The sequence below is a fragment of the Halichoeres trimaculatus genome, unplaced genomic scaffold (assembly GCF_033239565.1).
Source record: "Halichoeres trimaculatus isolate MK-OKI-2021-1 unplaced genomic scaffold, fHalTri1.1 fHalTri1_scaffold_2, whole genome shotgun sequence".
Lineage (NCBI taxonomy): Eukaryota > Metazoa > Chordata > Actinopteri > Labriformes > Labridae > Halichoeres > Halichoeres trimaculatus.
The window spans coordinates 26856110-26868190 of NW_027437180.1; the positions used below are offsets into that span (position 1 = coordinate 26856110).

Below are 12081 nucleotides of genomic sequence, written 5' to 3' on the forward strand. Positions count from 1 at the left end.
GAAGATTTTGTGAAGGGTGGAAGAGTGCTTGCGTAAAGAAAGTAACAAAGGAAAATTGTGTGACAAAAAAAATGAAGGAAGTAGGGAAGATCGCGTCACGAAGAAAAGAAAATCTTGTGAAGGAAGGAAGGAAGACCACATGAAGGAAAGAAAAAACCATAAGGTGAGGAAAGACTGATCGCTTGAAGGAAGGAAAGGAAGGAAGGAACAAAAGAAAACTGCATGAAGGAAAGAAGGAAGGAAGAAAAGAAGATCACATAAAGGAAGAGAGGAAGACTGTTGAAGGAAGGGAGGACAATCTTGTGAAGGAAGGAGTATCACATGAAGGAAGGAAAGAAGGAAGGAACCTCTGTATTCTGAGAGTAGGAAGCAATGCATGTCTTGCTGAAGTGCTGCAAGTAATTAAAAAAAGTGGCATTTGTTTTGGTTGAAACTCTGATTGCATACATAAAGACACGGACCACAAATTACATCATATGCCTTGAGAGTGGTTACGGAGGTGCCACAGAAGCATTAAGGGGGACATATTATGCTGATAGGAAATATACATATATAATATAGATATAATTTCTAAAGGACAGAGGGGGGATTTGCTCTAAACATATTCTTTTATGTACTGGAACTGATCAAACCATCTGTCCGCCTGCTTAAACTCCTTGCTTTGATAACAACAATTAGCTAAAGGACCAAAAAGCCCTGTTCAACCAGCCCACTCATAGAGTATACAAGTTCATATTTGTTTGAAGCAATTATGAACAAAAGACATTACTGCAGGCTAAAAAAAAAGTATGGCCATTGCTTCATATCCATAGTTACATATCTTGTATAAATCATAACTCATTTAACAGTTTAACAACATACTAACAGCAAAAAAGGTCATGCTGAGCTTTGATGTGCAGTTTATGTCATATTACTCATCCTCGTCTTCTGGTGTCTGTACAACTAATCAACACTGCTGAACAGAAAACACTTCCTGAGGCAAATTAAAGCAGCATCAAAGCATTTCAAGTCCACACAAAGACATTCAAACACCTCCTTTTTGTTTTTGCTTTTTTTCCTGGACAATCCTTTAAAGGCTTGTTGTTTTGTTGCTCACATAAGTATGTAATATCTCATTTAATTAGCAATGTAAGCCCTCTGACAAACGGGCATATGGTCCTCGCTCTCCCACGGCCTTGGCCAGCCAATGAATATGCATATCCTGGGACCCCAGTAGCTTGTTACCCTGGAATGAATTCTACACAAGCCTAATCCCTGATCTATTATTTACCCCTTGACCAAACATGCAAGTGGGGCTTCCAGACGCTTGACTTGATAGAAATGACTGCCCTGGGATTGGACTGCCTCCCTCTTACCCCACAGAGCAGAAGCCAGGCTGAGAAACGCTGTGTATCTCTTTCTGCTTCTCTCTTTAACACACACACACACACACACACACACACACACACACACACACACACACACACACACACCCCTCCTGCCTTCAGCTCCTCACTCTTGAGATGTCTCAGTCAAATATTGAGCAAGTCCTCCTAAAAACAAGCGCTCAATGAAACTTTAATGAGCGCGCCCACTTCTGAGGGATCTGAGGGACACAACTTAGGAAATCAGTGTCACATCTCGACTATGTGCACACAGAGATACACAAACTATTCCTAGTGCCAAAAACACATGTGCCCATGTGTGCACGCGCACGAGACGAGCATAAGTACGCTCGCGAGGGCAAAGGAAATGAAAAAAGCGAAAGTTTGCCGGAGCGAAATGCAGAGACATTTAAAAGTTCATACACTTTTTACAGACAGTGAAATTCAGGAAAATTATATTCTGTCCAAGACATTTTTTCCTTATGAACACATTAAACCTCTTCCCGCGGGTGACATTGTTTGAAACGTTAATTTGGTTGAAAACACACAAACAAAAAACAATAAGTAGCACACAAAACACACTGATTCATTGCTTCTTTGCCCCTAGCAGTGTTGCGCGTGTCTTGCCGATTTCTTATCTTCAGGGTGAGGATTTTTGACACAGTTTGCAATTCAAATACGTGACTCTTACCACCTACAGAAAATCGTTTATCAACTTTTCTGGACCGCTCGGGTTACAGTCACACACGGCGTGTAAAACTCTGGTCTGAATTCACTCAGTCCAATACAGCAGCCACCTTCTCCGCAGCCCCGGACCATCCGCAGCTCTCCACGGCGCGCTGCGCTGACTCTGCAGTAGGAACTCATTGGGGGAGTGTGTAAGGCGTTTTTTTCCTCGTTTTTCTCAAGGTAGAACAAGCTGTAACAACCAAGCCACTGGCTGTCAGCGACACACACTGCCTTTTTGACTTCTGAAGTTTACGGCTGGGGGAAAGAGGGGACAGAGCGTCGTTGTCGTGCGTTCTTCTCCGCGAGATCCAAAAGTCTCGACGCGCGTTTTTCTCTGTGAAGCAACCCGGTGAGGACGGCGAGATTCACGGGACGAGGCGTGAGACTGCTTTTCGTTTTGTACCTTAAAACTGTCATTGATGCGGTGATAAGTTTCCGAAAGGAACACGGACTGTGAATCACCTCAGGCAGCATGCAGCATTGAAGAGGAGAAAGTTCCCCACTTGAGGGCGAAATCAGACTTTTTTGAGGACGCTAAGTTTAAAAAGTGCCAGCATCTCCTGGGTCTGTCAGTTACAACATGCAGCAATGGTAAATATGATTTTTATACTGTAGCCTTTTGGATGTTTGAAACACATGTAGAGTAAAATGTGGCACTTTTGTGCAACTTCTTACAATGGTGTCATCTGAGGTTATCAGAAAAGATTAAGAGTAAACCAACAGAAACTTCGGAGTTTCTTTTTCAGTCCTGAATTCCTCACACTTGCCTTTCATTCATATGACTCATGCAACAAATCCATTTCTGCTATTATAAGAAAAAAAATATTTCTTCTGCTCGATTTGGGCTTTTTTCTCTCTCTTCTTTCCCTTTTCATCTTGTAAAAAAGACCATTAAAGCATTTATGAGCCCATCAGTGCCGTTTCAGACGGAAGACTGGGGAATCTGTGACATCTAGAAAGCTGTCAGAATATTATTCAACCTTAATTTCATTTGTAGTTTTCAACACTTGGAAATCTCTGCTCTCTAAAGACAAACCAAAAACTTTTACCTGACGCTGTGAAGACAAAACGTAAACTCACGATACAGTGTGAAACGTTTTCTGAACTGCTTATATTGTAGACAGGATTCTTAGGTCTTACCACCTGTAGAGTCAGGCCTTCACATTTAAAAATCACCAAATGCCATAGTTCAGCAAAATTTACAATGATGTCTTCAGCTATAAAACAAACATAAAATGTTGCTGATAAAAAGAGTTGAGGATTTTTGCTCCAGTAAATGTGAGCAGATTTCTTTTCATAGCTGGCAGCAAGTTATTTTTCAGGCCTGATAGTCCCTCAGCTAAAAAACCTGCCTCACCTTTTTTTTGTGTGGAAATTCCTTCTAGAAGAAGTGTGTGCTTTTTACTGCAACATATTATTGATTTCTTGAAATAATCCCAGCTGTGTTTCAGTAGATTTTTGGTCTGTTTGTGGAAATCTTTATCAGAATAGATCATGTCCACAAGCAGAGAGGGTTTGCTTGTGTTAGATGTCAGTGGTTACAAAGCTTTGTGTGATGTGAATTTTTAACAATACACTGTGTCTGTGATTCTGTGCTAAATACACCAGCCTAAGTGGCTGTTTATACAACGGTACCTGTAAAAGAAAACTCCAGGAGCTCACGGCCAACCTGTGTAAGTCAGAGCAGGGCGACACACAGCGCAAGCATTTCATGTCAGTCAGACGTTTCAGCGCGGACATATGTGGAGGCTATAGAGGAAAAGAGACACACACAGAAGAGAAACAGAGACTGAGATGAATGGCCTCTCTTTAAAACACTACTAAGTACCTTCACACTCTCATCAGGGGGATGTGTGTGTGTGTGTGATTTATGTCTAGCTCAGTGTTTTGGCCTGGTTGGTGTGTGTGTTTGTGTGTGTGTATGTTTCATGAGGTGGTGCTGCTTCTCCTGTGAAGAATGTCAATTTACATTCCTGAAGCGACATTTCAGTACCTTACCTCCCGTCAGCAGTCACAGATCTGTGCATTTCAAGTTTACTGTCCCACAAAAATCCCAGAAGTTTTAATTCTGGTATTTCCCCTTTTGCTGCTCTCCTGTTAAACCGTTACATACTTTTAACAGAGTTCATGTTAAAGTACAAATGCTGGTGTGTTGCTGCGTGAAAAAACACAAACAAAACAAAACAAAATATGTCCTATTAAAAAATAGAATAACACAGAGAATGTGAAGGCAAATGTCCTCGTTGGATGCCCCCGGGTTTAGCCTATAGCGCTGAGACGTGAGGTTAAAGAAAAAGTTAAAGTTGTCAGCAGCTGCAGTGAGGTCGTGATTCCTCTGGGTCTGTGGAAATCAGAGAGGGAAGAGTGTGTGTGAGAGAGTGTGTGTGTGTGTGTGTGTGTGTGTGTGTGTGTGTGTGTGTGTGTGTGTGTGTGTGTGTGTGTGTGTGTGTGTGTCTAGGGGGGTGGTGGGGTTTGGAGCCACTGGTTAGTCGGTTCAATAATCTGCTGGACAGGTAGGCCTGTGACGCCCCCTTAGAGAGGCTGCTAATGAAGAGAAGGGCTGCTTAGAGGTGCTCTGCTCTGACCCTACCAACTCCCCCTGTCCCCCCCGCTGGCTCCCTCTGATTACTGCTCACTGCATCGAGAGCTCCTCTCCCTCTACTCCATCCTCTCTTTGCCCTGGGTCTTGTGCGCTCTCACTTTATTTGAGTAGAATGGTTGCTAAGTTTGCAGAGCATCTTTGTTGACCCATTCAGTATCTGAATATCCATTGTAATCCACATCCTTATACTCACTTTGCGATGATTTTTGCTTTACTCACTTTCTGGTACTTATTTTAATTTTTATTTGTGTAATTAATTTAGAGAGATTATTACGATGTGACCTTCATGATCTGACCCATCTTTGCTGCAGGATTAATTACAAAATAGCTGCACTTGAATTCAGGGACTTGTGCTTTACCGTGTGCTAAAAGGAAAAGAAATACTGCAAATGTCTGCCTTTATCCTTCTTTACTTTACACATAATGTAAGTGTGACAATGTCTTGACAATATCATAGCATGCGAGACCGATGCACAACCTTTTTTTTATGCTCAGATGTTTAATATTACCTAGTAAGTTATTGTGTGGCACTGTTTTATTTTTCAAAGTTGAACGTCTATCACTTCAAGTAAGCAGCATGAAAAAATGTACCACATAGACAAATCCTCTTACAGATTTAAACTAAGACAAAAAACTTCAAAATAGAAAAATTCCTCTGCATGCATCAATTTCATTAACCAGCTGTGCAAAAAAAACCCCAGAAAAAATTAAGATGAAATGTTTAAAAGATTGAGATCTTGTTTAGCACAGACAAGTGTCTTCCTTTGCATGTTGAACAGTGTGTCAGAGTGTATGCATTCTAGTAAAATAAAAACTTACAATGTGTTGCTGGCAGAGAATGTCATGTTAGTTAAATCTCGCTGATATTTTGCACCCATACTATCTTTGTCTTTCTGGTTGTGTTTGTATTTAAATGGGCACTCGGTTTCAACCCTTACTTAAGCCTACATCTCTGAATCAGTATATGGGGGGGGGGGGGGGGGGGGGGGTATCTGAACATCTCCGGTATTAATAAGTCAGGATTGTGTCATTCCTGTACTGATACGGCTCTGCTCCTTTCCATCCCAAACTCTCCTCTTGAGTGACTGATAGTGTGTCTTGGCAGTGACAGAAAAGGTAATATTTTGCAAAGGGCAGAGGAGTCATATACTGTGACTTGAGGTGGCTTGAGATGAAACCCGTCATGTAACCAAAGCTGCAGGCGACTAGAGCGACTAAACAGAGACGCAGTAAAATGTTCAAACAAATCGGATCTCAGGACTCTTAATTTGATAAAGAGCGAGACATACTTGATTTAAAACAATATACATTCAGAGGACATGATTACATTTTTCTACCTCAGCACAAAAAGTAGGAAACTAGATCTTCACACACTAACACTTTTCAATTTCCTCTGAATACATTATGAAATTTAGTCTGTGCTAAAAAAAAGAAATAAATAACAGAAGGTAATGAATAGGGTTAACAGCTGTTATGACATGAACATTTAAGATGTGTTTAGTCTTGTACTGTAATGTAGACTTATTTCTCAGAGCGTTTTCACTCCACTAAATGATAGTTTTGTCTTATTGGTGGGAAGGTTGTCACACTTTGAAACGGCAAATCAATCAGATTAAAATCAGACTCAGTTCTACAAGCTGTGTTTGAACTGTAAACCGATACCTGTACTTACATGCATTCATTTTTTTTGTGTCCTTTTCCCCCCTCCATTGGTTTTAATTCACATGCCTAATCCAAACACTCTCATATTCCTCAAGGAAGGAATCAGGAAAACTTTGGTTTTGAACACACCCAGTGTGTGCAGAAGCCACACACTCTCGGCGTCTTAAAGTGGGAAATGATAGAATACATCTTGAGCAGCTCAGCCTTTACGAAATACTCCCTTGCTGCTGCATTTCTCTCTCCTCTGAGGCACAGTCGTGATTCTTACATTTTCAGCTGTAATTTGGGGTGGTCTTAATTAATTCTGTCCAGAACTAATTACTGTGCAAAATAAACACTTCAGTGTCACTGGGTGGCAACAGTCCGATTGGTGAGGAAATTACTTTTCACTTGAAATCCATACGTTCTTCAGCAGTGCCGGAGTATAATTCATGGTGACGCTTTAGAAAGAGCAGACATGCTGGACCAGTGTAACGAACAGGAGTATAGTTGTAACCAAATGGCTCAGTTGGGAGGTATAGGGTTATGTGGTATAATTTATATTTTATAGCTCCCTCCTGCACTGACTGCACTCCAGAATAAAGTTGTTCGATTTTGTTCCATAAACACTGAGTGAGAAAATCTGGGATTTCACTTGTGATGGAAACTCCAGACACCACTTAGTTCCTTGCTTTCTTCAATTTTTTATTTTCTTGTTGAGTCTCATTTCTTGCTTTCAGATAAAAGACACCAACCTTCTGACTTTTCTATAAGTGGGGATGTTTGTTTCACTGTGCTGCTGTTTTGTTCTTTTTTTGTTTTTAGTTGTTATTTGGGGTGGGTGTGTGCATTAGTTGCCCATGCCTCAGTGACTTTAAGGGTGCAGAAAAATTTCCTCAGGCCATACACAGTGATTTGATTAAAAGAGAATAATTTGCCCTAAAGGTGTCTTTTCTCTTCCCTTCAAATAAGCTGGTGGAAGAAATCTGATATGACAAGATAAGTGGTGGCTCATGAAAAATTCCTGAGGACTGAGACAGAGCACATTGACTTTTGAATTATTGCCCTGAGAGTCTAGTTCTTTGCTTGTAACTCTGCCCGACAAAGTTATTTTTACCTAAGTCGCCTCTGAAACGATTCCTCAGATTCTCAATCCAGAGTCTCTGATTTAAAACCAGTAAATGTTCCAAAGTGGGGACTGAGTTGACCTCACTCCATCATGACATCCAGAAAGCATAAAATCTGAAATCCCTGAAAAAGGCCATAGCTTTGGTGGACGTCACGGAGCAGATTGGCCAAGGTGCATGGCTTTTTGAGAAGAGGCTTAATGACCACTACTTAAAATGGTTGGGACACATTCCCCATCTTGTACTAAGTAATAAGGTGCTAGCCGAGGGAAGGACTGCTCTCAGCTACGTCCACCATAAAACAGCCTTGAGTGTTTCTGTTGTTTAAGACTTAAAATACCTCTATTTAAAAAATTTAATAAAATCTGACTGACAAGTTGTTGGGAAGATCAGCATTTTGATTTTGCAATCTGGAAAACAAATAAACTGATTGATTCAACCTGCTTAAAACACATCTGAGATTTATATATGTGAAGCCTCTGCGCAACTTATTTTTTACAGTGAGACTAAGACTCCCCAGTAACGAGTGAAAGACACCTCTCTGGGAAATGTAATGAGACAAGTCATGTACCTGCAGGGCTGAGTTTGCTTCACTTTTGATCTGAACACACACATCCCTAGTTATTAATTTGAGTGTACTCAATGCAGAGCAAGAAATGAAAAAGTCTTGACTGGAAGTTTTTTAGAGTTAGACTTTGGCAACTTGAGATGCACAAGCCCCTTTTCCACCAAGGGGTCTAGTATGGATCAGTACAGTTTGTTACGGGTTACGGGCAAAGCAAGATCCTTTTTGTATTTCCACAGCCAACAGCATGTAAGCTGGATGCTGCATCAGCTATCTAAAGCATGAAGGCAGCGTGACAGTGTACCCCACTTATAAATCCAACCAACAACTGTTGTTCTTCATTACTGCTGTTGCACAGGATGTGACGATTCTTTCGACCAATCAATGGACTGCAGTTTTTCTAGCTCCATCTTCTGAGGTTGGAGCGGTATGTCTGGCACCCCAACAAAAGGGTAGGACCAAAAAGTGGAATGTTACAGATTGGTAATTTGGGGACCTCCCCGGTTTTGGTCAAAGGAAACACCACAAAATGCGTGCCATACCATGACGAACTGAACTGAACTGAACAACTTGGTGGAAATGGCCCCATAGAGAATTTGGCTACAGCTATCAAAACAAGCTAAATTCACATGTAAGTGACCCAAAACACATTTTCTCAAGCGTATCTTCGCGTCCAAGTGTTTGATCCTGAGTGTCACCAAAAGTTAGGTCCCCTTCATTCAAAACTCAGTATGAATGCAGTATTGACCATAGACCGTAAAAAAATGGACGCCATCTTGCTCGGCTCGAAGTGAAGTCGCCACAAAAACTGCTCCCCCTGGTGGCTGGCTGCAGTATAGGTAAAAAAAAATCTGTCTTTCCAGTCATTCCATATGGGCTGTGGTCAAACTTTAACAAATTAATAGACTTCGTAGAAATGTTTCTCATGTCCGATTGTTGTGGTGATTTGAAGATATCATTTGCCTGTCTTGTATTCAAGTCCTCTTTTTTTCTGAAAACTTTCGTTTGCATTATTTATAGGAGTTTAAAAACAAGGTTTTACATCACATTTAACGATGATTAACAGCTGCCATTTTTGTGTATTTTTTTCGGGGAGTGTAAAATATGTCGGGAGGTAAAGTCAAGAAGTGATTAAACTCTCGTAAGAAAACCTGGCTCAGATTCTCCCAGAATCCATCACAGTCTCTACTACGCAGACTCTGGCTGCACAACTGCTTCAATGGCTGGGCATGTGGGGGTATTTTAGTCTTAAAACCATACAGTGACAAATGGCGGAGCCACACTGTCCACTCTTTATACAGTCTATGGTATCGACACTGACATACTATGCAATCAGAGAATACAGCTCAACGCAATAATAATAATAATAATGATAATAATAATAATAATAATAATAATAATAATAATAATAATAATAATAATAATAACAACAATAGTAAAATATTGTAATAATACCAGCATATTGAGCCCACAGTCATAAACTGGTCTGGTATTATCTGTGTGTCAACTACCACTTACAAAAAAAAGTATTTGTTGCAGTGCAAGTTTAACTTACCTCCAAGCATCCACAGATTTAGCTTTAAACCAGTTTTCCGTCTCCCCGTGTCCTCCTTATTAGGGAGTCAGTGCTTTACTGAGGGCAACATTAATCTGCAAATTCATTTTGGTCTATTGTACACATTGTGTAAATCTGATATATGCCAGCAGTAGTCACCTTGGTTTTTCAAGACTTAACTTTCAGCAGGCTATATTTAATGTTTATTATAATCTGTATGCACTGATAATCTTTCAGGCATGTGTGTAACCTTGTTGGCTGAATGTATAATGTAGCCTCTAACACCAAGTCTCACCGCAGAATTTGGACTCTTTATCCTTGTATGAATTATGTAATTGATTTTGGATGTAGCTTTTTTCCGGTGCATTGTGTATGCTTTCAAGTAAGCTGAGATGTTTGCATGTATTCATTTTCCTGAAAGTGTCAGTCCTTACAGAACAGGTTTTGTGAAATATTATCCCCCAAAATAAATATTTTTTTGTCCATAGTGACAGCTTTCTCTAGCAGCTATGGTGAGTATGGCTGTAGTCAGGTTGGTTGGAAGGAGGTCTCTTGAATGACATTTTATGAGGCCACATATGGAGGAGGTCATGGTGGTGTGGCTTAACTGTAAATCTGGTAGAACTAAATGGAAGACTGCAGTTTGTTTCCTCAGTTTGTCTGAAAACAACTTTAAACTAAGGCTGTTAGCTTTTCCTGACCCCTCACCACACTGCTATTTCAGCACTTAATAAGAATGAGTTTTAAACCAAACCATGCTCTTATAACCAAGCCATAACCGAGTTTATTTTTGCCTTAACCTATCCAACCCACGCTATTGTAAGATCACTTTTTTCCAACTTCAAACTACTGATGAATTGGAAGGCTCTGACAAATGCCTCTTTGCAGTTTGGAGCTCTGAAACAACAAAGTGTTGCATCTCTTGTTCCTTGTAGTTAAGTTTACCACAGTGCATACTTTATGGGCTTTCTGTGAGTCACATTCGTATCATTTTCCAATATGTGAAGCTTTGCAGTTATCCAATTTTCTCAACTGATCCTAACTTTATCATGGTTTGGCAGGAACACTTGGGTTCACCCTAATTTGATGAAGTCCAATACAGTAGACACATTCTCTTTCTGTCTAATGGCATTAACGCACTTCACACGCCACAATCTTCCAGTGATATGCAATTTGAATTGATTTTGCTGCATCATATATGGTGAATAACACCCTCGCACACCTGGATGAGATGTAAGAAGTCCCACCCAGTGACTGGTGGTGGCAAAGTTAGTATTTAAGGTGATAATTAGATATTCTAAAAAGGGGATGGGCTTTAAGATGTTCGTTTGCATCGTAAGCTGAGCAAATGCAGTGCTATTGTCTGCTAATTTTGAGCCAATTTGCCAGTCATGCGACAATTTTTTGGATCAGGCCGAATTTCAGCTCAAACATGGGTCGGGCCTCGTGTATTATACTTGTGGTAGCGAGGAGAGATTGACTCTTCACGACGTACTCCCGATCACAAATCTGCTGATTGCAAGAAAATCAAACATGTTTGAAATCTTGTGAAGGTATCGCACAGTAGAGGCAGTGCCACAAGCTGACTTGCCTCAACCTCATGTTCCAAAGTGATGTCTAAAGTTAGGAGAAGTTGGTCATAAGTTCAACTTAGCTATCACTGCGTACCTCCTGTTCCATATTGCCCACGTCTGCTCAGCCAATTCCTTGTCTATACATGTCTTTTTCTTTTTTTTGTTGCCGCTTCACACACACAAATTGCCAAGGCAGTACGTTTGTTTTTGTTGAGCATCTTCAGTGTGCATCTCCCACTTCAGGGTTTTTCTTCTCCTCCTTTTGACGTTGCAGAACTGGATACAAGATTCCAGCTCCCAAACGCCATAGAAAAAGAAGAATACAGAGTCCAACACGTGGACATATAGTGTGAGCAGTGAAGTCGCATCAGAGCATCGGGTTGTATAGTGTGAGAACTTGATTCCTGGGCTGTGAACTTTTGAACTCAGCGAACTAGTCATGCAGTTTGAGGCCTCACTTACACGACAATGTTTTATCAAAAAAAGCTAAAACGTAGTGAAAACGCTGTAGTAAGCATGCCAGGCCTGTAGTCGGCGCTATAACTGTCTTGTCCAGAAACTGCTTTTTGTAGATCTCCACCAAAGTAGAGTGGAGCTGATTATCTGGTGTACTGGCAAATACTAAAAGCAGTGGAGCAACAGATGCTCATTTTATTGAAAGACAGACAGTAGATACAGCAGATTGAGCAGCACAAGCACAACATGGTTGTCTGCGACGACTGTAACAACAATACTGTTGTACTGTTGTATGAGCAAAGTGGAGTGTAACATCAGCGTTTCCACTGAAAACTTTGGCTTACTGTTTACCCAGCAATGGTGTCGGCAGTGTTTCAGAAAAAATCCACTCTGGAGGCCGTTTTCAAAAGTTAGCGTTTTAGGTCGGCTAAAACGCTATTTCCATGTAAACGTACGGCCTAAACTCAA

The 12081-nt window shown here is 40.7% G+C and overlaps 1 protein-coding gene across 1 annotated transcript in view; it reads left to right on the forward strand.

Annotated features, from left to right (window-relative positions):
- The first annotated feature begins 2305 nt into the window (after nt 1-2305).
- The window catches only part of bnc2 (basonuclin zinc finger protein 2), a 164933-nt gene continuing 155157 nt past the window's right edge, over nt 2306-12081 (forward strand). Inside the window, exon 1 of the mRNA XM_074687095.1 lies at nt 2306-2684. Coding sequence (XP_074543196.1) covers nt 2682-2684 — 3 coding nt within the window. The 5' untranslated portion in view covers nt 2306-2681. The remainder of the gene's footprint in view (nt 2685-12081) is intronic.